Genomic DNA, 27,714 nt, shown 5'->3' with positions numbered 1-27,714 from the left:
GGCTACACAGTCTCTCTGTATATATAAAAAATATATTGCCTTCCAGCTACACCAACGAATTAGTTCGTTTCTCGATAGCGCTAGCGCTATCGCAGATACTTTCAGCACAACACAGATCCAACCGCTGCCTAACACTGTCACAGGAGCCCTCGTGGCTGACCGCACTTAGCCTTCTAAACGGTGCCAGCGCACAGATCGTGCGAACTCTGGTCGCAGTCAATGCGCAGGAACCGTTAAGAATTAGCCGCAGACAACTCAGAAGGGAGCCTGTGAGACACGGGTGATTACCACTTCACCCACTGGTTCAGAGTAAACTGCCACCACCGCGGTTACTATGGGACCGTGGAACCCACTAACTGACTGACTAATCCTGCGAATAAAACGGTTAAACACACGATATTCTGTCTAGCCAACAACAAACAAACAGTAGCGTATCTTCAGAGACCCGGGATCAGTTCTGTGTGTGCTGATAAGCAGGGTAGCAGACAGTGAATGACTTGGAGAAAGTCGTTTATTCACGCAATATAAATAATTAATATATACAGACAATTATTAAAATCAACAATTATGGAAACAGTAATAGCCAGTATAAAAAATAAAAGAAGGGAGAAAAATACTTAGTTCCTGGAAAGATGTCCTTTTTGTGGGAAAACTTGTAAAGTCCTTGGTTTCAATCAAGTCCAGAGTTCAGACCAGGTGGATGCCAGCATATCCTCAAGCTGGCATAGATGAATTCAAGATGTTTCAGAATGGAGGACCCCGAGTTTTGGGTCCTCTGCCATTCTTATGCCCCTGAGTCAGTAGGAGGGAGTGAGGGCGGGGAGCCACACACCCCCTTAGAGGATGAGATGAGCCCTCCCCTTATCCTGGGGGCTAGAAATCATATCTACCCATATATGGGCTCCATCTCACAGAACCGTACAGGTCAGGGCAGATTTATTAACATTTTCAGGTCTGTCTCGATTTACCCAGCGCCCTGATACCAGACATGAGGGGTGGGACCCCTGTGGTATCATCAGGGCACTTTAGAACTGCCTACCTGGCAGTCCTTACCTCAGAAGGTTCTGAAACTTCCTCAGAACCAGCACCGGGGCTCATGCTACCCTTCCCCCACGTTTGGCAACGCTGCTACCTCAGGAACCCCAGAAATATGACAGATCTGGGAAGTTATGAATTAGGCTATGAGACTGAGGTTATTCCCAGGCAAAGGCTTCTTTGAAGTTTGGGCAGCCAGCTAGGTGTCATCTCCCCTGCAGTGAGGGCGCCAGTGGGTCTGGCTTTCCCCCCAGCTAGATTGCTTCTGCCAGGATGCTTGTCACCTTGTACCTGATGGATGGGCCATCAGCACAGCTTGAAGCCAGGGCTCTCCAGGGCAGATTAGGCTCATTAGCATATCAAAAGAGCCATCCAGCCTGCTGGTGCTCTCTCTCTTGAGTGAGAAGAGACTGCAGCTGCCCCTACACACTCAACCCAGATTGTATCGATTTGAAGCGCAATCGATGCAGAGCGATCGAGTGCGATCGCTTTCCTTCACGGGCGGTTACAGGACGCAACCGTCCGTGACAGTCCCCTAAAACGCAACGTCCTGGTGTGAAACCAGCCTAAGGGGCCAGCCGTGAATGAGGCCTGTCCCCCACCTAGCTGAGTAACATACATTTAACTGTTTCCATGCTCTGCAAGTGTACATTGAAAAAGAAAACCAGCTACGGAGTTAAGGAATTCCATGCTAAGGTACTTAAGGCTGCTTTCACAGTGCAACGTTAAAGTCACACGTTATAAAAAGTAATAACGCAGACTAACGCACAGTAACACAAAGTATGTGCGACATTCACAGTGCTCACGTTGCGTTGTAACGTGTAGCAATACTTAGAAAGTGCTGCATGCTGTACGTTAAGCGTTATTAGCTGTGTTGGACTGTTTGCGCATGCTCAGTAATGCTTTTTTGTTTTTTTAAAGTGACGCATGCGCCGTTTTCGTTCCATCAGTATGCAACGAAAACAGCGCACCAAGAGACAACGCAGTTTAAAATAACGTCCAACTTCAAAAGCAACATGCGTTGCGTTAGGGGCACGTTGTGCGACTTTAACGTCACATCAAACGCAATGTCCCACTGGGAAAGATGCCTAAATGGTGTGCATTTTTTTTTCAGTCACAGAGCTGAATTCCTGTTATCAGCTCATTAATTCACTAGCTGTCCAGACCAGGACATAAAATGTTCAGCTTAGGTAAACAAAAAGGAAGATTTTGTTGGTTATAAGGATATTGTTTTTCTAATTATTGTTTTTACTAATAGCTGAGCAACAGGTCAGATTACTGATTAGTATAGAACTTCTTCACAGGTGTGCCGAGATGCACTCTGAAGGTGCGTACACACATGCGACTATAGTCATTTGAAACGGTCGTTCCCCGATCGTTTAAAAAAAAAAAAAAGCAACCAACGATCATTAAGTCTAACGACGGACGAGCTAGATCGTTAAAAATGATCTAGCTTGGAGGATTTTTACCAACGGCGATCGTTTGCAAAAGTAGTACATCGTTGGAAAACGGTCGTTCGTACTAGGCTTGACATGTGCATTTCGCTATTTCTCCATGAAACTTCTCATTTTTATGCGCAAGCGCAATAGTTGTTTTACGTGATGTAACGTTCGTTCTAACGATCAGATCGTTACACACATTTTAAAACTAACTTTACTCAGGTCGTTCTTTCATCAATTAAAAGTTTGTTCCTCGTTTACAACGAACGATCGTTGTCGCATGTGTGTACGTAGCATGACAGCGCCAAATACCAGAGAATCCAGAATCCTGCTATCTTGCTCCCCCTCCCCTTCTTCACCCACTCCATTTTAATAGTTAAAATGCCTAACTATTATCCTCACAAATTATCCCCCCCCCCCCCCCCCAATCAATAATGTCCCCTCGTAATCTGGGCCCCAAGCTTTTAACCTTTTCTCCCGAGTTCAAATGCTGTTTAAATTACCGTATATGTTGCTTTTTTTTTCTTCTAGATTTGTAGAAATAATCAGTGGCTAGCTAACTACATTGCATGTCAAATTATTATGCAAAGTGTATTTAAAGGTTCATAAAGATTAAATATTTTGTTTTTCAATTAAACTCTTGGATGTATAGGTGTAACAATAGAGCCTGCAAGGGATGCAGCTGTAGGGGGACCCAGAAGCTGCAGGGGGCTCAGTGGTGGAAGAAGTTACCGGTACTTTTCCCTGTCCTGAGAGAGAGTGACAACTAAGGACATGGAGGAAAAAAAAAAAAAAAAAAAAAAAAAAAAAAAACTACTTTCTGCTCTCTGTACAATTGTTCTAATCATGAATGCATCTGCTTAGCCATTGATAAGGAATCATACAAAGTTTTGCAGACAAAGATTTGTAGACAGTTCCTATTCAGTGTGAATCAGGCTCTTGTGTACAGTGCTGCTCTACCCACAGCTCATCTACCCTCTCCCCAAGTGCTGTGTACTGTAGTGATGCCTGAAGAGTCTGGACAGGACGTCCCCGGGCCCATGTGCAATTTTTCTTCTAGGAGATAATTTTTTTAATGTCATTAGAAAATAATTTTCAGCACTTTGCAATTGAAAAGTACTAAAAAGTACATAAAAAAAAAAAAAAAAAAAGTATTATCAAAATTATTTGAAGTATTTTCTCGCTTGCCAGGGTTTGAAAAAGCATTTTATTCACAAGGTGTGAAAATGTCACCTTGGAGAGAACACAGCAGGACAAAAGGCGAATTGCATATGGGGCTCTGCTTGGATGGTATTATTTCTCAAGGCTCTTTTGATCACTGAAATCAACTTCAGATACCTGTGATAATTAATTAGTTTGCCAGGTGAGCCCAATTAACCTCCCTGGCGTTTTGATTCCCCGCGGCCGCAGGTGTTTTTTTTTTCAGCTAATTTATTTTTTTATCATGTAGCTAGCCTAGCTACATGATTCTCTCTCTCTCCCTCCCCCCCCCCCCCCTCCCAATCGCCGCCAGCGATCATGCCCATCAGGAAATCCCATTCTGTACGGGATTTCCTTTAGGGCTACCCCCCATGGCGACGAATGGAATGATGTCATCGACGTCGTGACATCACAGGGAGTCCGATCCACCCCATAGCGCAGCCTGGCGGTGATTGGCCAGGCTGTGCAAGGGGTCTGCGGGGGGGGGGGGCCTCTTTCGCGTCGGGTAGCGGCAGATCGGCTCACCAGGACCAGAGCAATCCACCGTGGGTGGCGTTACTGGACGAGCTGAGCTTGTCTGTAACGCCCAGGAGGTTAAAGGAAAAACTACTAAAGAAGGGTGTTCCACGTTATTGCCCCCTTAAGGACCAGAAACTGCTGGTACGGTAAAACGCTGCCTCCCGATGAATCGCCGCACATACTCAACGCTGCCCCATCGCCACGGGCTCCTTTCTCTCTGCAGTCTCTATGACGGCAGAGTGCTGACAGCCGGTCAGGAGCAGCTTTCATTGACTCCCGACCAGAGCCGGATTAAGGCTAAATGGGGCCCTAAGCAAAGTAACTGATTTGGCCCCCCCATCATGTCGTAATAGAATCAAAAGATGCAGCTGCACAGCAACATGCCGCACACCCCGGGGCAGCCGAGCTACTGGTTGCTATGGGCAACAGCCCGCTTTCCTCTGTGGGTGCACAATGCAGGGAATAGCAACGGCAAAATGCAGACAGATGAATGGCTGGAACATTTGCACTGCGGGGCTGGGGCACCCCTGTGAAGAGGGCGCAAGACAGATATCACAGCAGCAGCACTTTCCCCCTGCATCTCCAGCCTGGCAATAGCAGAAAGCTCTGGACACCGCCAAACCAGAAGCAGTTCCTCAGACAGAATTACATAACCACCCCCACCACCGAACAACCGATTTCCTCCCAAAGTAGACAGCCACCATGCAGCTTCCATCCCAGTGAATACGATAGTCCAGCAGAGAAGGCAGCCGCAGCGGGGGAGAATGACAGCACCAGATGACTCACATTCACCTATTGCGATCCAAGCAATAGAGGTCCCGTCAACCGGAGCCCATCTGTCTCCTCTAGAGAGCTGCCGCTCTGTTACTACTGCTATTACTACTTCTTACTTCCTGTCTGATCTAAGAATCAGGAAGTTCAGAGCGAGCGGATGCACTGTAGAAGAGACAGATGGGTTTCAGATGACGGGATCTCTATCGCTTGGATCATGGATAGGTGAGTGAGCATTTGCCATCTGCTGCTATCATTCTTGCTGCAGCTGTGGTTCTCTCTGGGAAGGGAGGGAGGAGTGGGCAGCGGCAGAGCGCATAGTAGCAGGAGTGGGACCTAGGAGGAGAGCCTGGCTCTGAAGACAATCAGCAGCGCACGACATCATTTGACAAGACAAATAACATTTATATTGAGCTTTTCTCCTGGCAGACTCAAAGCGCCAGAGCTGCAGCCACTAGGACGCGCCCTATAGGCAGTAGCAGTGTTCGAGAGACTTGCCTAAGGTCTTCTACTGAATAGGTGCTGGCTCACTGAACAGGCAGAGACGAGATTCGAACCCTGGTCTCCTGTGTCAGAGGCAGAGCCCTTAAAGGGACTCCGAGCAGTGCCTGTGGGTATGCCTTTAAGCATACCCACAACTAATTAATTACAGCCTCACACCTACCAGCATGATGTTTGTAATTATGTCCCCCTGGGTTCCTTATATTTCATTGCATTGTGCTGAATCGAGCTGCCGACTTTGGAGAAAAAAGTCGTCCTGTGTAATACAACATAACTATGGAAAGATGCATATCATTTTGAAGCTCTCTTTCTCCTCTTTCCAATGATAGATGAGCTGCCACCCTAGTTTTCGCAATTGAAATTGCAGTGGCCGCAATTTATATATATAATTGGAAAGAGGAGAAAGAGAGCTTTAAAATGATATGCATCTTTCCATAGTTACTGCACTGCTCAGAGTCCCTTTAACCATTATACCATCCAGCCACCTCTGACAGGATGGCGAGGGCTGGTTTATGTGCTGATGGGGCCCCTTTGACTCTGAATGGGGCCCCAAGCGACTGCTTTTGTTGCCTGGTCGATAATCTGGCCCTGCTCCTGACGCTGTCCATCAATGGGAGCCAATGTGATCACATGGTCAGGAGCCAATGAAAGTGGCTCCTGACCTGCTTACAGAGCTGTTTTCTTATAGAGTGATCGAATTGCAGCGGGTGCAGAGCGGCAAGATCGGCGGTATCGCGCAGTTCATTGCGACATTGACTCTACGTCCAGTCAGAGCCGCAGCAACACCTGCTGGACGTAGATCCGTACTGCGTCGGTCCGGAACCAGTTAAGCAAACCACCATTTTCAAGCAATATGGGAAAGAAAAAGGATCTCTCTGCTGTCAAAAAGCATGAAATAGTTGAATGCCTTGGACATGGTATAAAGACATTTTCACATTCACGTATTATCATCACACGACATTTGCAATTAAGACACAAAATCATAATTTTCCGAAAATTCATAATTTCATAGTAATTTGTAATTTTGTATGGTTATTTTGCATTATATATCTTAATTTCATGTTTAATTTGGTGTTACTCATAATTTGCAGAGTTACACAAAATTACAAGTAACACGTAATTTGGTGCCTCTGGAGTCCCATGATCATCAAGGCGCAGGGACCTCCAGAGGACTGCAGTTATGCATAAACCTTCTATTCAGCCACACCTAACCAATGCTCACAAACGTACGTCAGCAGTGGGACCAGAACTACAGGTAGTCTTCGGTTAATGAATGAGATAGGGACTGTAGGCTCATACTTAACCTGAATCTGTTCTCAAGTCGAAACGTTGTGCCATCTCTGTCCCCTTTGCATCCTATGTGCCCCCTTTGCCTCCAGTGCCCCCCTCTGAGACGATTTGTCCCCCTGTGCCTCCGTTTGTACGTCCTGCTTTGCTTCCTCTGTGCAGCCTCATTGCCCCCTCTGTGCCCCCCCCCCCCCGACTCACCTCCTTACGAGTCCAACGTTGTCTGTCCTCTCTCCGCATCCAGCTCCCTTTAGCCGCTTCCTGTAGGTCGTGTGACATACAGGAACCTGTATGTCACATGACGTACAGGAAGCATTGATGTACGCGTCTAGAGGGAGCTGGATGCAGAGAGAGAGGACGACAGACAGTGTTGGACTCGTAAGGAGGCGAGTCCAATGCTGCTGCTGCTGCTGCTGCATGCGCCGGCACTTGGGGAAAGTTTGAAGCCGCTTCTTCAGGCCTCGTTCACATCAGGGACGTTTCTGTGCGCTTTTAACAGCGCACTGCCCTGTACGATCAGCAAGGTATTGATTTTCCCATGTAACTAAATGTAGCTTGTTTACATCTATGCACTGCGCTGAGCAGCGTTACAAAAACGTAGTGTTGCATGCATTTCTGTGCGATGAGCTGTAAAGCGCACATCAATGCAAGTGAATGGATGCGCTTTTTTAGCGCATAGAAGCGCATGCGTTTTTTACCCTTAATTGGAGAAAAAAAATACATTTACATAGAAAAACAAAGTTTTATTGACAACTGCTACAATAAGCAAAACGTGCTTTAAAGAAGCACAGCGCACAGAAACGCGCACTTAAACGCATGCGTTTTTTACCAAGCGCTCACACGTTTTTCAGCGCAGCAGATGTGAACGAGGCCTCAGACTTACCCCACGCGGAAATGACATCGCGAGGGGATCGGGTCGTTCGCATCTACGGGTCGTTCGCAAGTCGGGTGTTCGTAACCCGGGAACTACCTTACATAGAGACTCATTTTCAAACACTAACTTTCGAATTCTATTCTAATGGTGGGTACACACTATGCAATTTGCTGTCCATTTGACGGTTAGTCAAATCATGTGAACATGTCCAAACTGCTCCTGATCAATAACAGGATCGATATTTGATAACTTCATACAATTGATCCAGTTATTGGATCAGCATCAATAGAAAAAACAGTTGAGTCAGGCACTGCAGTGATTGCTGTTTTAATGGTGTTTCAGATTGGAGTAAATCACCATAGTTGTATCAAAAATTGTGACATTTTAAGGTAGGTGCAAAACATCATTGTCATTGAAAATTTCATCAAGTATAAAAATCTTGTGCATTCAAACAGTTGCAAGAGGAGGATGTCCTACCATGTCAAAAGGTGGCGGTGGTGGGTGCAGGGCAGAAACGGTAGCCTAACGGCCGTTTCGCACGGCGGTGCTTCTTCCGAGGCTGATCCACGTTTGTACACATGAATATACAGGCTTTTTATTTCCTGTGTCATGAACTGGGGGCGGGTACGCTATGGCGTACGCATTTCCGGCCGCATGCGTAAAAACGTTCGCGTTAACCAGGCGTTCATGCGTACAAAGAAAAACGCGTTACCAGACGCGTAAAAAACGCGCGTCAAATGCGAACCATGCAAAACGGCATGGGACGCATACGGACGCGTAATTCCGTACGCATGCAATCTAGAAAAGAGGCGTATTCACCATCTTAAGGGAGCAAATTTCTCCAAATTGCAGGGTTAGTCGCTAGGAAATGAAGGAGCCGTTTGAGGCTAACTGTGTAGTGTAGTGACTCAAACGTGCATGTGGAACGTGAGATTGCATAAAAACACCGAAAATGCGAGAGGGGAGGAAGGAGGGAGAAAAAGATTACTATTGATGCTGATCCAATGTATGTATTCGATTCATCTGTCATGAGCACGCAGTATTTATCATAATAACAAGGTGGCCTTTAGAACATCTCTCCTTCCTCAAAAATCCCAGTGATACGGTTACAGACATTGTAGTGCCGGCAACCCCCTTTCTCATTGATTGATCCAGTTATTGAACAGGAGCAGATCAGACATGACGGAAATCATCCCTCGATTCCCTATTTAGGAATAATGAGGGGAAAAAAAAATTATTTGCATAATAATCTGGAACATGATGTAAAAGTGACATATCCTGCAAAAGCCGATCGTGGAGCTTCTGTACAGACGTAAGCAAGCTCTGCCTCAGAGTGCAGCACATTAAGTCCAGAGCTGGACTTTAAGGCTGCATTTCCACTTGTGCGGTGCGAATCGCCGCGGAAAAAATTCGCATGCGAATTTTCATGCGAATTCGCACACGAATTTGCATGGATGATGATGCATGCGAATTTAACCATGGCAGTGCTGGTGTGCTTTTCCATTGTTTCTATGCGAATTCGCATGAAAATTCGCATACCCAATCCTCATGCGAATTTCCTATTAAATACATTGTATGCGATTCGCATAGCGGTATGCGGCATGCGAATTCTGATGGCTCTGTCATGCGAATTTTTTCTGCACATAAAAACGCAAAGGAATCCTGACAAGTGGAAACAGTCCCATTCACTTGTATTGCTATGCGAATTTGCATGCAAATTCGCGATAGTGGAAATGAGCCCTAAAGCGATCCCAAGCCAAAGCTCGGGTACAAAATAAGATAGTAACCCGCAGTGGCGTAACTAACTACAGTTCATGGGGCCATCTAGCAAAACTTTGATGCCCCCCCCATTGTTCGCTCCATTTCCCTGCCTTCCCATGGTGCCCTTCATGGACTAAAGTTAGAACCTCTCTCTCAAGGGTCATAAAATAAATGAGGCCATGATGATCTTCACACCCATAACAAGCGTAGCTACAAAAACATCTGATATTTAGTATAGTGCCCTGTATCGGAGGAAGGGAAGGTTAGTATTTGGGGCCCCACGCAGCTATGGGCCCCCCTGCCACCACAGGTGCTGCTCCCCTCTAGTTACACCTCTGGTAAACCTAAAGAGAGGGAAGCCTCAGGATCCTGTTGAGGCTTTCCTCAGTGGTCCGATGTCCCACTGCTAAGTGCGGCCCCTCTCCACATCGGGGCCACACTCTTCCTCTGCATGCTGCACTCTCCTCCTCTACCACGCTGCAAGAAGAAGAGCTGCGCATCCCCGATAGGATTACAGACTATGCCCTGTCGCTAATCTTCTGGGGGGGGCAGGGACGGATCTAGACCAAGTTGCGCCTGGGGCAAGGTCAGTTTTTGGCGCCTAAACTGCCATTCCCCATCCAAATTTTGCCACCTTTTTAAGAATTCAACAAACTGCGCCTGGGGCAAGAGACCCGCCTGCCCCCCCCCCTAGATCCGTCCCTGGGGGGGGGGGGGGGGTAGTTGTACTTACCTGGGGCTTCTAATGGGGGGGGGGGTTGAAGGGCACTCAGTGACGGGGAACATCAGATAGAGGCTTCCCTCTGTTAAGGCAAGTATCTCAGAGCTTCGGTTTGGGTCCACATTACCTGCACCTCATACCTCCATTTAACCACTAAAAAACCGCTCCATGCCAATTGGCGTGGCGGCAGAACCCAGGACTGCCTAATGCCGATCAGCAGTGGCGGCATGTTTTTCAGGAGATCAAGCGTGCCGATGCGCACACATCTCCACTTGGATGATGGAGCTCCGCTGCGTCAGCAGTCTCCCAGCGGCGATCACCACTAGGAGACTGTTAGATGGCTAATAACACTGTACAGCTCTGCGATCCAAGGCAGCGATGTACTGGGGACCGTCATGTGACACGGCTGTCCCCCTGGGAGTTGTACTTACCTGGGGCTTCTAATGGTCCCCCGGAGAGGTCTTGTGCCCGCGTAGCCATTCACCGCCTTCGGTTCACTTCCAAGATTTCTGACTTTAAAGTTGGAAAACCACTGCACCTGTGTGGCCGTGTCCTCGCCCCCACTAACATCACTGGGAGCATACTGTGCAGGCGCAGAACGTACTGGGTCTGCGCTGTACACTCCTGATGATCTCAGCAGGAGCAAGGACACAGTGGCCCAGACGCAGTGGTTTTCCGACTTTAAAGTCGTGAATTCCAGAAGTGAACTGGAGATGGGGACTGGACCATTGGTGAGTGGCTGCGCGGGCACAGGATGTCTGCGGGGGACCATACGTTCAACTCTTTTCCCCCCTACAAGACTCCTTTCAGTGGAGGTACAATTTGATAGCGCAACATTACAAGATGCAGGTGTGTAACTAGAAATCACTGCCCCCCCCCCCACACACACACAAACACAGGTAAACTGAGAATCAATGTTATTCAATTGGCTAGTGCACACTTGAATGTGTTGTTTTCTACATGCAAGCCCTGCAGGCATTTTCTCTTTCAATTACATTATCTTCCGTGATAAAAAGTGCATTTTTTCACACACACACACAGACACACACGGTGCGCAGAAAATGCATACAGAAAACTGACAGACAAGTGTGCTCCCAGCCTCAGCTTATTACACTCACTCTGTCCACCTTTGAGGGAGCAGAACTGGCTCTGCAGACCCCTCCAGCATCCCTACAGTAAAAAAAGCACTTGAGGAGGGGTAGAGAGGTTGGGGGCTGTGCGCTGTACACAAGACCCTGCTGCACACTGAATAGGGACGTTCTACAAATCTTGTTCTGCAAAAAACTGTCTGATTCATTATCAGTGGCTGAGCAGATGCAGTCAGAACAACTGTGCAGAGAGCACAAAGCTTTTTCTCTCTGTGCCCTTAGCCGTCAGTCTCTCAGGACAGGGAAAAGAAGCTTCACCCCTCATGGGGCCCCCCTGCAGCTTCTGGGCCCCCCTGCGGCTGCAACCCTTGCAGGGTGTATGGTTACACCTCTGACGAAATGGCTTGAAAGCCATTTCATAGGTTCGATTTCACATGAAAGTGGAATTTTCCCCTTAGCCATCCTGTCAAAACTGGAAAGTCTAGTATAATAATGTGATTCAAGCAACAGCAACAAAACATCATCACCATGAAGATACTGAACAGCTTTCATAGATGATATCTTATGGTTAAACATTCATCTCGTAAAAGGTCACTTATGTCTTCTTAATGTCATTTACATAACAGACCGGGGCATACTGGGACTGATTAACAGCCAACAAGTGCAATTTTAATGAATTTTACCATTTGAAAAGAGAGTTCTGTGGACCCCAGGGGCGTAATTGAGGGTGGAGGGGGAGCAAACCCTACAACGGAAGGGGGTGGGGTCCAGAGGAGTGGGCCCCTCCCACTCATAGGCAAACGTGGGGGGGGGGGGGGAGATTACAGCTGCCCAGAATCCCCCCTCAGACCAGGGCTGGTGCAGCAGCGTGTGTACAGAGCATGGAGCAGCTCTGGAGAACTTAACAGAGGTATGAGCACAGCCCTGTGCCCTGCTTCACCTTCTCTTTCATTACCAATGTCAGCTGTCTTCATTGTTATCTGTATAACTGCTCCTGATCGATCCCGTTGTCGGTCGGTCAGACGGGAAATTGCATTGTGTACCCAGCATGATGTTCTACCATATTATTAAACTGTATTGTACCTTGCTGAGGGAGACCTTTCAGGAATCCCCCACCTTGAAAATCGTGGGCTTGCCCATGCCTTTCTCTGATACTCCAGATCAGGTGTTTTTGTGGCTACATATGTTATGGGTGTTAATATCCTGATGACCACACTTGTTTTATGACCCTTGTGAGATGGGCCCCCAGGCCGTGAGGGTCACCAAGAAGAGGCAAAGGAAATGTTGTGACCATTAAGGGCTCGTTTCCACTAGTGCGGTGCGAATCGGCGGGATTCCACCGCTGATGAAATCGCATGCGGATGCGATTCCGCTTACGTTTTTTGCCGCGATTTCGCATGCGATTTCACATAGGCAGGGTATATGCGAATTTAACCATGTCACTGCCTGGTTCAATTTACATTAGTTTTCATGCGAATTCGCGGCAAAAAACGCATGTGCGATTTCCCCTATTAAATACATTGCCTGCGAATCGCCTGCATTCCACACGCAGGCGAATTCTGCAGGCTCTACCGTGCAGAAAAATCCTGCACAGAAAAACGCACCAAAAAACTGACAAGTGGAAACAGGGCCATCCACTTGTATTGGTTATGCGAATCCGCATGCAGACAACGCATGCGGATTCGCTTTAGTGGAAACGGGCCCTAAGCGGCCTCATCAAAGTTTTGCTGGGAGTCCCCATCATTTGCAGTTACGCCCCTGGTGGACAACCTTACCGTCTATTGTTTGCATGTGCTTCTGCTTTAGTGGGAGTCTGTATACAGTGGCATATCTAGAGAGGTGCGCCATGCCTGCCCCCGTGCTGCACCGCCATGCCTGCCCCTGCGCTGCCCCGCCATGCCTGCCCCTGCGCTGCCCCGCCATGCCTGCCCCTGCGCTGTGCCCCCATGCCTGCCCCTGCGCTGCACCGCCATGCCTGCCCCTGCGCTGCACCGCCATGCCTGCCCCCGTGCTGCACCGCCATGCCTGCCCCTGCGCTGCCCCGCCATGCCTGCCCCTGCGCTGTGCCCCGCCATGCCTGTCCCTGCGCTGCCCCGCCATGCCTGCCCCTGCGCTGCCCCGCCATGCCTGCCTCTGCGCTGCCCCGCCATGCCTGCCCCTGCGCTGCCCCGCCATGCCTGCCCCTGCACTGTGCCCCCATGCCTGCCCCGCCATGCCTGCCCCCGCGCTGCACCGCCATGCCTGCCCCCTCGCTGCACCGCCATGCCTGCCCCCGCGCTGCACCGCCATGCCTGCCCCCGTGCTGCACCGCCATGCCTGCCCCCGTGCTGCACCGCCATGCCTGCCCCTGCGCCAGTGGCGTCCCTACCATAGGGCGGCAAGGGGCGCCCCGCACCGGGTGTCGGGCGCCCCAGGGGGTGTCATCAAGGCCTCCCACAGAGGCCTGTGCAATGTGTGCAGGACAGGAGAGGGAAGCAGCACGGAAAGGAGGGGTGGCGGGGAAAGCGGCGGGGAGGGGGGCCGGACCCAGGCGATGGCATATAGCGTCATCGTCACGCTGGTCTCCGCCTTCTCCACCGCTCACTGTGCTTCCTGATTGGCGGAAGCACAGTGAGTGACAGAGAAGTCGGAGACCAGCGTCGCGTGAGGATGACGCTATGCGCCGCCGCCATCGCCAGGAGCAGGTGAGTGAGTCTTCTTCGCCGCTCCTGCTTATTAGGAGGGGGAAGCGCCAGAAGGAGGGGACCCAGGTCAGGTCCCCACCACCCCTCCTTCGAGGCTTTCCTCATACTGGGGGCAACTATACTAGCTATACTGGGGGCAACTAAACTAGCTATACTGGGGGCAACTAAACTAGCTATACTGGGGGCAACTAAACTAGCTATACTGGGGGCAACTAAACTAGCTATACTGGGGGCAACTAAACTAGCTATACTGGGGGCAACTAAACTAGCTATACTGGGGGCAACTAAACTAGCTATACTGGGGGCAACTAAACTAGCTATACTGGGGGCAACTAAACTAGCTATACTGGGGGCAACTAAACTAGCTATACTGGGGGCAACTAAACTAGCTATACTGGGGGCAACTAAACTAGCTATACTAGGGGCAACTAAACTAGCTATACTGGGGGCAACTATACTAGCTATACTGGGGGCAACTATACTAGCTATACTGGGGGCAACTATACTAGCTATACTGAGGGCAACTATACTAGCTATACTGGGGGCAGCTATACTAGCTATACTGGGGGCAACTATACTGGGGGCAGCTATACTAGCTATACTGGGGGCAGCTATACTAGCTATACTGGGGGCAGCTATACTGGGGGCAGCTATACTAGCTATACTGGGGGCAGCTATACTAGCTATACTGGGGCAGCTATACTAGCTATACTGGGGGCAGCTATACTAGCTATACTGGGGGCAGCTATACTAGCTATACTGGGGGCAGCTATACTAGCTATACTGGGGGCAGCTATACTAGCTATACTGGGGGCAGCTATACTAGCTATACTGGGGGCAGCTATACTAGCTATACTGGGGGCAGCTATACTAGCTATACTGGGGGCAGCTATACTAGCTATACTGGGGGCAGCTATACTAGCTATACTGGGGGCAGCTATACTAGCTATACTGGGGGCAGCTATACTAGCTATACTGGGGACAAATATACTAGCTCCACTGGGGGCAAATATACTAGCTCCACTGGGGGCAAATATACTAGCTCCACTGGGGGCAAATATACTAGCTCCACTGGGGGCAACTGTACTAGCTATACTGGGGGCAACTGTACTAGCTATACTGGGGGCAACTGTACTAGCTATACTGGGGGCAACTATACTAGCTAATACTTTAAAATACAGTTAGCTCCGCTCTCATCTGGTCATGACCACGCCCATTTTTTGCCACGAAGCCCGCTGCAGGTTGTGGCCACGCCCATTTTTTTAGGGGGGGGGGTGGTCTTTTAATACCCAGCACCGGGTGCCAAATGCCCTAGGTACGCCACTGCCCTGCGCTGCCCCGCCATGCCTGCCCCTGCGCTGTCCCGCCATGCCAGCCCCTGCGCTGTGCCGCCATGCCTGCCCCTGCGCTGCGCCGCCATGCCTGCTTCAATCACTCAGACCTTAGATCAGATTAATTCTGCTATCAGGGAACATGGCTACTTAATTTTATGAATATAGGGCACAGTTGGCTTTTTATTTTATCTTAACGCACCTGGCCACTTAATTTATCTGGAGGTGTGTGACTACTTTATTATTTTATCTGGAGGCATGGACATATTTGATTCTTTTGTTTGGAATCATGTGACTATTTAATTGTGAGGCACATTGCTGCCTAATTCTAGTATCTTGGGGACCATGGCTTCTCAATTCATGGCTATTTGGGTAACCCAGCTGCTTAAGTCTGGCATCCAGGGACAACCCCACATTTGTTTTATAACAGTAATACGGCCTACAGAGAAAAAGTTAAATTGTCTCTCTGGCAGTACTGAATTGTGGTCTCTTTGGCCCGGTGCACACCAAAAACCGCTAGCAGATCCGCAAAATGCTAGCAGATTTTGAAACGCTTTTTCTTCTTTTTCTCTAGCGTTTCAGCTAGCATTTTGCGGTTTTGGGAAGCGTTTTTGGTGTAGTAGATTTCATGTATTGTTACAGTAAAGCTGGTACTGAACAGCTACTGTAACAAAAAACGCCTTGCAAACCGCTCTGAAGTGCCGGTTTGCGTTTTTCCTATACTTAACATTGAGGCAGAAACGCATCCGCAATCCAAAATCTGTAGCAGCCCGGGAGTATGCGTTTCTGCAAAACGCCTCCCGCTCTGGTGTGCACCAGCCCATTGAAATACATTACCCTAGCGGATCAGCACCCGCCAGCGGATCGCAAACCGCAGCCGAAACGCTCTGGTGTGCACTAGGTCCTATTGGTTGTTGGACTGAGATAGTCCAACTTGCCTAACACCCTTTCAGCTAATAAACAGAGCAGGGGAAAAGGAGGGTCTTCCTGGGACCCTGTATGGTCTTAAAGCAGACTCAAACCAAACATTTTTTTTAATTTTTTTTTTTTTAATTCAAAATATTTAGTTGCACCACGCTGACACATACAAAGATAAATAAACTCTCCTTCAAGCCTAGGAGCATTTCAGTGCATGCTTTTCACCCTTCTCTTTCCATAACTAGGGTTATACAGGTGGCAGCCATTAGCAATTCCTCCTTTGCTGGACACCATCTATTCCACCAGTCTGCCGGATTCTGTCCCGGCAATATGAAAGGAAGAGAGGGGTTCCTCCAATAAATGTAAAATATTTTATATTTGTCATGCAGCTGAAAAAAGGCTGCTATTTATTATAATTTAGAAAATAGATTTTATTTCTGAAATCTTGTATTTTTAATTTGGGTCCACTTTAAGCCATATCCGATACTCAAAACTACTTGGAGTGGGGGGAGGTAAGTGTTAGGAGTCAAGAGGGGAAAGTTAAGACTGGAGTGGGAGATTAGTGTTAGGTGTTTAAAAAAAAAAAAAAAAAAGGGAAAGGTTGGTGTTAGAGTAGAGAACAGAGAGGGAATAAGAAGAGATATTTCCCAAAAGGTAACCAACAATATCCCGAGCCAAAAAACACAGGCAACCATAACAAGTGTATGCAAGAAAGGATGCTGTTTTTAGAGGGGAAGGGGCTCTAACTAAAGTGTGTCTGTGGGGGAAGAATTTCAGTGCTTCACTTCATTACCCAGATTCGCCCCGTATGTATAATGCATGTACCAATCTGTATTATGGATTTATAAAGCGGCAGCATTTTCTATGGCGCTGTACAACAGCATATAGGGTATGTATAGCAATCCGTGCCTAATGGATGGGCAGCAGCTATCGTGGACCAGGTAATCCTCAAACACCTCAAAATCGGAAATATACAAATGTCTACAGCACTAAAAGACAATTACTCTTTATTAATCCACAATAAATGCAAATAGTAGGGTTTTTGATCCTAGGCTAATACAAAGCACCTTCCCCTTTAAATCACATCCATTCAAGACATACAGCACTCACTCAGCCTCACTGCATTGAGATAGTCCTAAAAAAATGTATTCACATTTTTTTGATTCTTTACTGGGATCCCTTTATTTTTTTGAAGGTTCCAAAATCAAAGTAGTAATAGTAGTTCTCCCCTTACATGCAATTTGTTGGTATTACCAACGTGTGCACAAAATGATTGTATTTGGATATCTTATATACGGTAGTCCTCCTCATAATCCAGTATAAATAAAAACGGTTCCTCACATAGGCATTCAACAATTGAGTGCCGCTGCTGCCACAGGGGGACCCACTGTCCAATGTGAAAGGATCTCAAACCATATACATTACCCTCCTGCCGTCCGGGTAAGCAAACGGATCCCTGCACTGCCTCAATCCGCTCACTCTGGCCAGTCTAGTGAAAGCGGAGAGGCTAAACATGTGCAAGTGTAGCGAGTCCGGATCCTCTGGACCAGTTCCTGTATGTCCGGTAGGCAAACGGATGCGCTCCACAGAGGTGGATTAATCTCCAGTGATGTCAGTGTTACGTTCGGCGAAAGGACGCTGACGTTTCAAGGGGTACGCCCCTCTTCTTCACAGGGCCGGCCCTAGACTTTTTGCCGCCTGAGGCAAATTTAGGAGAAAATTACTGCCGCCCCCCTCCCCCCGTCCGTAGGTGCGGGGGGGGCGGCCGCCGAGCCGGAGGGGTAGCGGGCAGGTCGGGGGTATTGGGCCTAGTGGTGGTGGGGGGGGGGGGGGGGGTCGGACCCCCCCTCCCTCGCCTGGGTCCCCCGATCTGCGCTCCCCTCCAGCTGTAATTAGGAAGCAGCCACTTGCAGATCGTAAGAGGCAACGGGCAGGGAGGACTCACCTTATCCGCGGTACATCGTGCGCTCCACTGACGTCACTTCCTGCAGCGCCGTCCACTTACAATATAGTGGGCGGCGATGCAGGAAGTGACGTCAGTGGAGCGCTCGCTGGAACGCGGAAAAGGTGAGTCCTCCCCGCCCGTTGCCTCTTACGATCTGCAAGCGGCTGCTTCCTAATTACAGCTGGAGGGGAGCGCAGATCGGGGGACCCAGGCAAGGGAGGGGGAGGGGGGGTCCGACTCCCCTCCCCACCGCTAGGCCCAATACCCCCGACCTGCCCGCTACCCCTCCGGCTCGGCAGCCGCCCACCCCCCCTCCCGGGCGGGTGTTGCCCCTAGAAGTTTGCCGCCTGAGGCAAATGTTTCACCCCGCCTCATGAGCGGCCGGCCCTGCTTCTTCAGACCTACAGGAACTGGTCCAGAGGATCCGGACTCGCTACACTTGCACACGTTTAGCCTCTCCGCTTTCACTAGACTGGCCAGAGTGAGCGGATTGAGGCAGTGCAGGGATCAGTTTGCTTACCCGGACGGCAGGAGGGTAATGTATACGGTTTGAGATTCTTTCACATTGAATAATCATTGGACAGTGGGTCCACTGTGGCAGCAGCGGCACCCAATTGTGGAATGCCTATGTGAGGAACCGTTTTATATTCACATTTATACTGGATTATGAGGAGGACTACCGTATACAAGCAGGGGCGCCGTGAGGCATAAAGCGAACCAAGCGGTCGCTTGGGGCCCCAAGATCTTAGGGGCCTCGGCGGCTCCGTGACGTCAGCGTGACGTCACTGTTTCGTTTTCCCACAGCTCGCGGGGCTGTCAGAGCAGGGCTACGGGAAGATGGCCGCCGCCGAAGCCCTGCTCTGGAGACCATCTTCCCGTAGCCCTGCATGAATCAGCGCGGGAGATTGGAGGAGGGAGGGAGCTCCGTGGGAACTGGGAACTGCGCGCCTGAGGAGCCGGCCAGGAGAGGAGACGAGGAGAGAAGATTTCAGTGCCAGGTGAGTAAATTCTTTTCTTTTTGCAGCCCTAATTGCGATTGATTTCTGCTGAACTGTGCTCTAATTGCGATTGATTTCTGCTGATCTGTGCTCTTATTGCGATTGATTTCTGCTGATCTGTGCTCTAATTGCGATTGATTTCTGCTGATCTGTGCTCTAATTGCGATTGATTTCTGCTGATCTGTGCTCTAATTGCGATTGATTTCTGCTGAAAATGTGCCCTAATTGCGTTTGATTTCTGCTGAAAATGTGCCCTAATTGCGTTTGATTTCTGCTGAAAATGTGCCCTAATTGCGTTTGATTTCTGCTGAAAATGTGGCCCTAATTGTGTTTGATTTCTGCTGAACTGTGCCCTAATTGCGTTTGATTTCTGCTGAAAATGTGCCCTAATTGCGTTTGATTTCTGCTGAAATGTGGCCCAAATTATTTTCTGGTGTCTGGGGTAACTGTTGTTGCATTTATTATTTAATGGTCATAGTTGGCTATATTTGCTGTGCTACGGTTAAGCTCCGCCCATACACTGTCATGGCCACACCCATCTTTTGGCGCGGCGCGCTACGCGCGCCTCAATCACCCCCACATCCATTTTTCCCCGCAAACAGCCCCGCCCCAATCCGCCCTCCTGCTCCACCCACATGTCATGGCCACACCCACTTATGCGGGATAACCACACCCATTTTTGCAGGGTAGGGCCACTTACTACAGTCCGCTTGGGGCCACAAAAAAAACTTAGCTGCACCCCTGTATACAAGATATCCAAATACAATCATTTTGTGCACACGTTGGTAATACCATCAAATTGCATGTCAGTGGAGAACTACTATTACTACTTTGATTTTGGGACCTTCAAATTTTTTTGATTTTTTGATTCTTTACTGGGATCCCTTTTTTTTGTATACATTTTTTAGGACCATCTCACTGCAGTGAGGCAGAGTGAGTGCTGTATGTCTTGAATGGATGTGATTTAAAGGGGAAGGTGCTTTGCATTAGCCTAGGATCAAAAACGCTACTATTTGCATTTATTGTGGATTAATAAAGAGTAATTGTCTTTTAGAGCTGTGGACATTTGTATATAGCATATAGGGTATAACGCAGTGCACTTCAGACAAAGTGGACTTGACTGACAGCAGCGCTCATGCAGGCGCAGTAGAGGACGACATCGTGAGGTCAACCTCTGCACCGGTTGGGACCCCGAGCTGGCGGCAGAGAGTGGAACATGTCGGCTGCAAGGGGCTGGAGGAAGCCCCAAGTAAGTAGATTTTTTTGTGTGTGTGTGAGCTCGAACATTCCTTTTGAGGCTACTTACACACCAAGAAGTTGCGTTTTAGGGGATGTTATGGTCGCATAACGTGCCTCTAACGCAACTTATGGTGGTGTTGAAGTTGGACGTCAGATTGAGCTGCGTTATGCAGCTCTCAAAGCAGCCACTCCAGATTAGTGATAGGAAGTCCGGATCTTTTTAAGGATTCGGATCATTTGAATTGGATCATTGAAAAGATCCGGATCTTTGAACCAAATCATTTGAATCATTTTACTAGGGAAGCAGACTGGGGGTGAAATGACTAGCAGGACAGGACTTTCCCTGCACTGTACATTCTGTATGTTCCTGTTTCTTCCAGACAGACATCCACTGTGAACCGAATCTTTCATTGTGATGATCCGACTCACAAAAAAGATTCGGATCAAATGAACGATTCGTTCATGATCCGGACAACACTACAGTCCTACCAAGAGTCTCTGCAGTGCAGTGAATATTAATTAGCCATGTGGCTGGCCTCGGAGGAGGAGGGGAGACCTCCTCCTCCAACATTACTGAGCATGTGCAAACAGTCTAACGCTGCTTAGCCCAGTAGAACGTACAGCATGCAGCACTTTGTTTAAACGTGCTGCGTTACTATGTAACGCAACGTGGGCACTGTGAACAGCACATTGATTTTACAGTGCTGTGAGTTAGGCTGTGTTACTGGCTGCTGTAATGTGGGACTTTAACGTCCCACTGTGAAACCAGCCTCAATCATGCACCTGACACATAGGTGTGAACACCAGTTTGAAATGAGCCATTTGGCTTGCTAAGGCCAAGGGCAGCCTGCAGCCCAATATGGGGGAGACAGAGCGGAGGGAGGAGTTCCGGCAAGATTTAATAACTATACTTTCTTATTTTGCCTTTATAAGAGATGCTGTGCTTGTGACCTATATGAAAAGTATATCATTTGACTGCCAACGTCCTGTCACACGTTTGCATACCTGTTTCAGGGGGCTGACCTAAGCCACAGCCCCGTTATTCCACTTCTCATCAATGGAATGTCTTACACTATTCATGTCTGGTATTAATGTGATCCATATTCTTTGAGGATTGTGAATTTTCTTCTATTATTTGTGTGCAATGAACGTGGTTTGAGATCTAAAAAAAATGTCTTACATTTGGGATTTAAATTTCCCCAAATGTAAGAGGTTAATAAATCTTAAAGAGAACCAGAGATGAAGCACCCTCTTGTATTTTACCTTATAAATCAGTGGGAACATGACAGTAAACACCTAATCTGCTCTTTGTTTCATTGTTCTCTGTTTAATCTGACTGTTATCACCTCTGATAAGAATCCCCGACTGAGCACTCAGGCTGCTCAGTCTAGCTTTGCTACGGAAAGATTATAGTTCTGTGGTGTCTTTTCAAGCCCAAGCCTGCCCCCTTGTGGCTCTGCTATAATGACTCAGCAATAATCATTCCCAGCAAAGCCAGATTGAATGCTCAGTCTGGGATTCTTATGACTGCTGATAACAGACACTTTTAGCAGTGAGGATGAAACAGAGAGCATGGTAAGTGTTTTCTCTAATGTTCTTACTGATATACATGGTAAAATACACAAGGGTGCTTCGTCTCTGGTTCCCTTTAAGGCCTGGCTGTAGCCAGAGTTCCGCCTTCAGGGCAGATCTGTAGAAAAGGAAAAAGCAATAAAAAATAAAATTAAAAAAAAAAAGGGAGTTCTCTATTTTACCACCTGACTGAAGCCAGCAAGAGAATCATGAGGCTGGTTTTCCTTCTGAAACAAAAGGAACATTGAATTTCTTGGATTTCCACACAAAGGACATATTTCTTCCAAAACTTTAAGCATTTATTTTCTTTGTTTTGAGCTTTTATTTTACCTGTGGCCAGTGTCTCCATAATCCCTCTTGGCCTGTGTTTGCCCAGCTCCAGTGCATTGATTGAATCCACGATATTGGATTCTCTGTGCGTTGAAACAGATTGGGAGGCATTGAGCAGCCCGGCCACTAGGGGGTCTGTGACATTCTAAACCAGGGGTCTCAAACTCAATTTACCTGGGGGCCGCAGGAGGCAAAGTCAGGATGAGGCTGGGCCGCATAAGGAATTTCATAATCGCAGCGCACTGCCGCCTCTGCCCGCTCCTCTCACTCTTCCTTCACAGAGAGGGGCGGGGAGAGGCGGTGATCCGTGCGGCGATTTACGTCAGGAGGGGCAGAGCTGAAGCTGAAAGCTCTGCCCCTTCCAGGAAATGCCGGTAGATTGCAGCCCTCGTTTAGCGGCAGGGATGCGGCGGATTACTTGGGAGCACTGAAGCGAACTATAAGGAAGCTTTTGCCGACGAGGGCCACAAAATATTGTATCGAGGGCCGCAAATGGCCCATGGGCCGCGAGTTTGAGACCCCTGCTCTAAACTATCACTGTGCATCTCAGCATTCCATCCCCTTCTGTCTCTGCCCAAACCAGACCTAAAGCCGCATCTACACACGTAGATGCGGCCGCGATGCTCCTTATCAATCGAGCCGCTGATGCGGCTCGATTGATAAGATCCGACAGGACGGATCTCCCCACCGCCGATTCCCTGCTCGATCCCCGCGAGGGGACAATGGCAGGGAATCGAGCGGAAGATAAGCGGCGCCGGCGGGGACGAGCAGGGAATCGAATGCGGCGCACGCGCGGCGAGCGAGGACGCGGCGGGCAGGCGAAAGAGGCGATCCGGCGGCTAATCGAGCCGCCGGATTGCCACATCTCCCCGTGTAGACGGGGCTTAATATGCCGATTACAGACAGGGGATTTATGCTCCATACACACTTGAAAGATAAATGAAAGATATCAGACCAATTTTACCCCCTTCCATGTAGTATGAGAGCCATGCCTACACAGTCTATTCTATGGAGCTGAACTCCCCATCAGATAGAAATCTTTGCAAGATGCTGCACACAAAGATGCTGTACACATTCAAAAGATCAGTATCTGCAAAAGATCTGTTCCTGCAAAAGATCCATTCATTGGGCTCTATTCACAAAGAGCCAAAATTACAGCAAACGTTTACCGCTAAATTTCCGCCAGCGGTAAACTCCGCATTTTTTCCACATTCACTAATATTTTCCGCATGCGAGAAAAAAGATGCGGCAACAGCCATTATTCATGCGGTAATCATGCGGTAAAAAGGTCGCATGAAAAAGTGTTTAAAAAAAAAAAAAAAAGTTAAAGTCCAGCAAGCACAGCCCTTAAGCCTCCAGACTTCATTAAAGTCAATGGGATGCGGAATATATCACCTACTACTTGTAGGTGATAAAAAAAACAAAAACAAAAAAAAAAACGGTAGATAACAACAAAATGATGCGCCTGAACAGTTTTAAGAATTGACTTTTTATTGCGGAAAATACCGACTTTTGCGGAAATTTTTCCGCATGAATCCCGCACTTTTTCCGCATGCGGAGAAGACATGCGGAACATTTTGAGAATGTGAACTTGACGGTGTTTTGGTCGCAAACTTCCCGCATGTACTTTACCGCATGCGGGAAGTCTTTGAGACTAGAGCCCAATGTCTATATCTGCAGATCCTCATACACACCTTGTTTAACTGGGTGGGGGGGTTTAATCTTACCCATCATGATGTCTTCTTCGTCCGTCCCTCGGCGCCTCCCACGATGCACTCCAATCCGTGACTATACACTTCCTCCTTCAACCCGGAAGGAGAAGGGGTTTTTAGTCACGTGACGCCGGATTGGACCACATCATGGAAGGCGCCGAGGGACAAACGAAGAAGAAGTCATGATAGGTAAGATTAAACCCCCCGCCCAGCCCGCACAGTTGACTTGATTTTAACAAGATGAAATCCGGAATACAACTATCTGGATTTCATCCGGATCGGATTTGAGCATCACTGATTATTACCACTGTAAAACCAAAAAAGAGCTAATGCAGTGACTGGAGGAGGACCCAATGTGGTCTAGGGGCCAGGGCCGGTTCTAGCTACAATGGAGCCCTGGGACAAAAGTAACCTGGAGGCCCCCCTGAACTGGAGCGCTGTAAGAACATCGGTGGAAATTTTGGTATAGCCGGCGCCACCATAGGCCGTAATAGGAATTACGGCTATAGCGATGCTCAGACAGTAATTTGGGCGCCTCAATAGACTGTACCCCAATTACTTTAAAAACCGGTGGTAATAGCTGGCGTCTGAATTACATCTTTCCTTACAATCCACAGCGACCTTTAGGGGTAATATTAATTAACTCCACCGGGATGCAGGAGCAAGGTGAGCCATTTTTCAGCTTTACCCTGCGCTCAAACCTCACGGAGGTTTAATTATAGGTACTGTATGCCCTTGAACTTGCACAAGGTGAGTGTGTTCATGTCCTCACTGCCTCCATAATGCTGCGGAGGGAGTGCGTGGGGTGTGGGGCTCGGCCACATAATTTAGTGGATGATGGGGACACTTGGGGGCCCCTATGGATGCTGGGGCCCTGGGGCAATTGCCCCCTTTGCCCTTATGGTAGCGCCGGCCCTGCTAGGGGCCCTGGTGCATGTGCTACCTCTGCACCCCCTATAGCCACACCACTTCTATCAGCACATAAGAAGAAATATATCAATCGATGGTCAATGAGATATCAATAATTCTGAGTTTATGCAATTAAGAAATGGACCAAATTCAGCAGCTACTGTACATGATTGGTCCATTTCCAGAGTGCATAACTTTGCATTAAATTAGCATCAACTCAATGCTGGCGGGGGAGGGAAGAAACGCTCTCTTGCTTATTTCTAGACCTATCAATTTATTTGGAGTGGGTTTTTGCTCACCAGGGCCCCTATGCAATTAACTTTTTCATCTTCTATTTTGAGTAACTTTTCAGCACTTTGGGCTCTATTCATAAAAGGTTACCGCAAGTTTTCCGCTCAAAACAGCGGATTTTCCCGTCCATTTAGCAAAGTGGGCATTCATAAAAGCTGTTCCCGCATGAAAATCTACAATCCCCCAGCAGAGCGAGAAATTTCCGCCTTCTCCAGTGTTTTTTTTAGAAAAAAGTAACAAAATGGCCATTCATAAAGTTTAGAGGAAGCGGTATGTGGACGGGAAATACCGCTTCCTCTGATTTTGCGGATTACATACAAGTGAATGGGACAGACCTCCCAGAGAGAGCAGTGCACGGAGGGACTCTGCCGGCTGAAGTGTTTCCGCATGCCTTCCGACAGCTTACCGCCAGCCTTCAGCGGGAGATCTCCGCACTTGCATCGCAGCTGGCAAGATTTTTATGAATTACCACCCAGAAGTCTAAAATACCTCTGCGGTATTTTCCCTCCAGGAGTTTTTTCGCCACAAATGTTTTATGAATAGAGCCCTTTGCAGTTGAAAAAGTACCAAAAAGTGGGTGGAAAAGAACTATCAAAACTATTTTGGAGGCCTGGAACCCACTAGAGCAGTTTTTTGAGCATACAGGGCCCGTTCACACTAGAAGCGCTTTTCTGAGTGTTTTGCAATTGATTAGCTTTTTTTTTTAAATTGCTCCCATTCACTTTATTTAAAATCATAGTTAAAATCGTGGAAAAATCACCACGATTTTCACGTACACGATTGCGAAATCGCAGTGATTTTTCCACAATTTTAATGAAAGTGAATGGGAACGATTTAAAAAAAATGCTAATCGCAAAACGCTCAGAAAAGTGCTTCTAGTGTGAATGGGCCCTTAGGGAGCGCTTTAAATCACTAGCGATTTCCCTTAACGCTCTGCCAATGTAAATAGATGGGACAGAATTGCGATCAGCAAAATAGCAATCGCAGGACATGCAGCATTTTGGGAGCTTTTCCATTCTAACGAATAGTATAGGAGCAGGGAAATCGCTCCCAAAATCGCTTGCAAAACACTATCACAAATCACTAGCGATAGCGCTTTGCTCTTTCTAGTGGATTCCAGGCCGTAGTATTTTCTTGCTTGCTGGAAAAGAAGAAAAAAAAAAAGGAAATGTGGTACTTATCCGTTAGCCGGGCGCATCCGGCAGGTGGCACTAATTACAATTCCCCCTCCAGGCCGACATGGATAGTAGGGAAAGATGTAACTCTGGTGGAGTTTTGTCACCACCTAGTGGATGCGCCCGGCTAACGGATAGGTACCGGAAATGTATATGCGTTTTTAAAGACACTTGTTTTGTTGCATAATTTTTCAAAAACGCATCAAAAACGCACATAATGAAAGTCAATGGCAACGCAATGGTATGCGTTTAAAAATAAATCATTGAGGAATTCCCGCTTCCTCGTGATTTGCATAAAAACGCAAGTGAAAAATGCATGGAAAACGCATATGTGTTTTGTATATGGGAACCGCAAACACACACAAAATGCTTGAAAAACGCATATGCATGGGGAAAGGGGGAAAAAAAAAAAAAAACACGCACGCGACCTAAGGGCACGTTCACACCTAAGCGGGAATAAGGCGATTTCATGCTAACCGCTAAAGCACTAGCGTTTTTTTAAAACGCTAGTGCTATTTTAGTCTATGGCAGTGCTCACACTTGAGCGATTAGCGATAATCGCGGGCATTCCACGATTATTACTAATCGCAAACGTTACATGCAGCATGTTTCCAGTGATTTTGGAGCAATCGCCATTAACATATATAGAAACACTAATCAAATTGCTCCAAAAATGCAAATTTGTACAGTGATTTTTCCATGTTAAATCGCTGTAAAATTACCCACAGAAAACGCTAGTGGTTTGCGATTTTAGGTGTGAACGAGGCCTAAAACTCAACCTTTCACGCACAGCCATGTGTGCAGCCAGCCTCAAGCAATAGGGGAAAAGTCTTTTACTTTTGTTTTGAGGATCAAATTTTTTTTGGGGGGGGAAGGGGGGGGGTTGAATGGACCCTCTCATGCCCCCCACCATTTTTTTCATAGAGGGCACTGAAAAGAGAGGCACATAAAATGGTGAGAACATGCCTACCTCCTGGGGTGCATAAGTGCCATATCCAATGATTGGCATCTTGTGTCCATCATTCAGGGTGATGCAGGCATCTGGCTTCAGCTCCATCATGTGCATTTGGGCAGATCTTTACACCTGGGTCACCTGTGGGAAGACTGGCTACTCTGACAGCCAGCACTGCATTTTGCTTTTATTTCTCTCTCTCCCTGTCTGTGACATCACAGGCTGATCAAAGTACAGCCTCCCAAGCACTCCTAGAGAACACCTATTTGCATTCATCCTGTCCCATGTGTTTGGTGTTCTGCCACTAGGGCCACACCTGTACTTGCTCTCTGTGAGACATCGTAGTAGTCTCTTCATTCACCAGCTGCAGCTCATCAGAGGTGCTGGGGAAGGATCCGGGCTTAAAAATAATGATAATATTGTTTGGAGAGGGACCTGTCAGTCAGGAGACAGAGCTGGGAC

General features: G+C 48.0%; 1 protein-coding gene across 1 annotated transcript in view; it reads right to left on the bottom strand.

Moving 5' to 3' along the window:
• LOC137564311 (aldo-keto reductase family 1 member C3-like) overlaps window positions 1-27,400 on the bottom strand; it is an 83,890-nt gene extending 56,490 nt beyond the window's left edge. The window contains exon 1 of the mRNA XM_068278039.1: window positions 27,271-27,400. Within this exon, the coding sequence (XP_068134140.1) occupies window positions 27,271-27,366 (96 nt within the window). The 5' untranslated portion in view covers window positions 27,367-27,400. The remainder of the gene's footprint in view (window positions 1-27,270) is intronic.
• Window positions 27,401-27,714: the final 314 nt, after the last annotated feature.

This window comes from Hyperolius riggenbachi, chromosome 3 (genome assembly GCF_040937935.1).
Source record: "Hyperolius riggenbachi isolate aHypRig1 chromosome 3, aHypRig1.pri, whole genome shotgun sequence".
Taxonomy (NCBI): domain Eukaryota; kingdom Metazoa; phylum Chordata; class Amphibia; order Anura; family Hyperoliidae; genus Hyperolius; species Hyperolius riggenbachi.
Note: the sequence above shows the minus strand (reverse complement) of the source record. Positions and strands in the feature narration are given on the sequence as shown.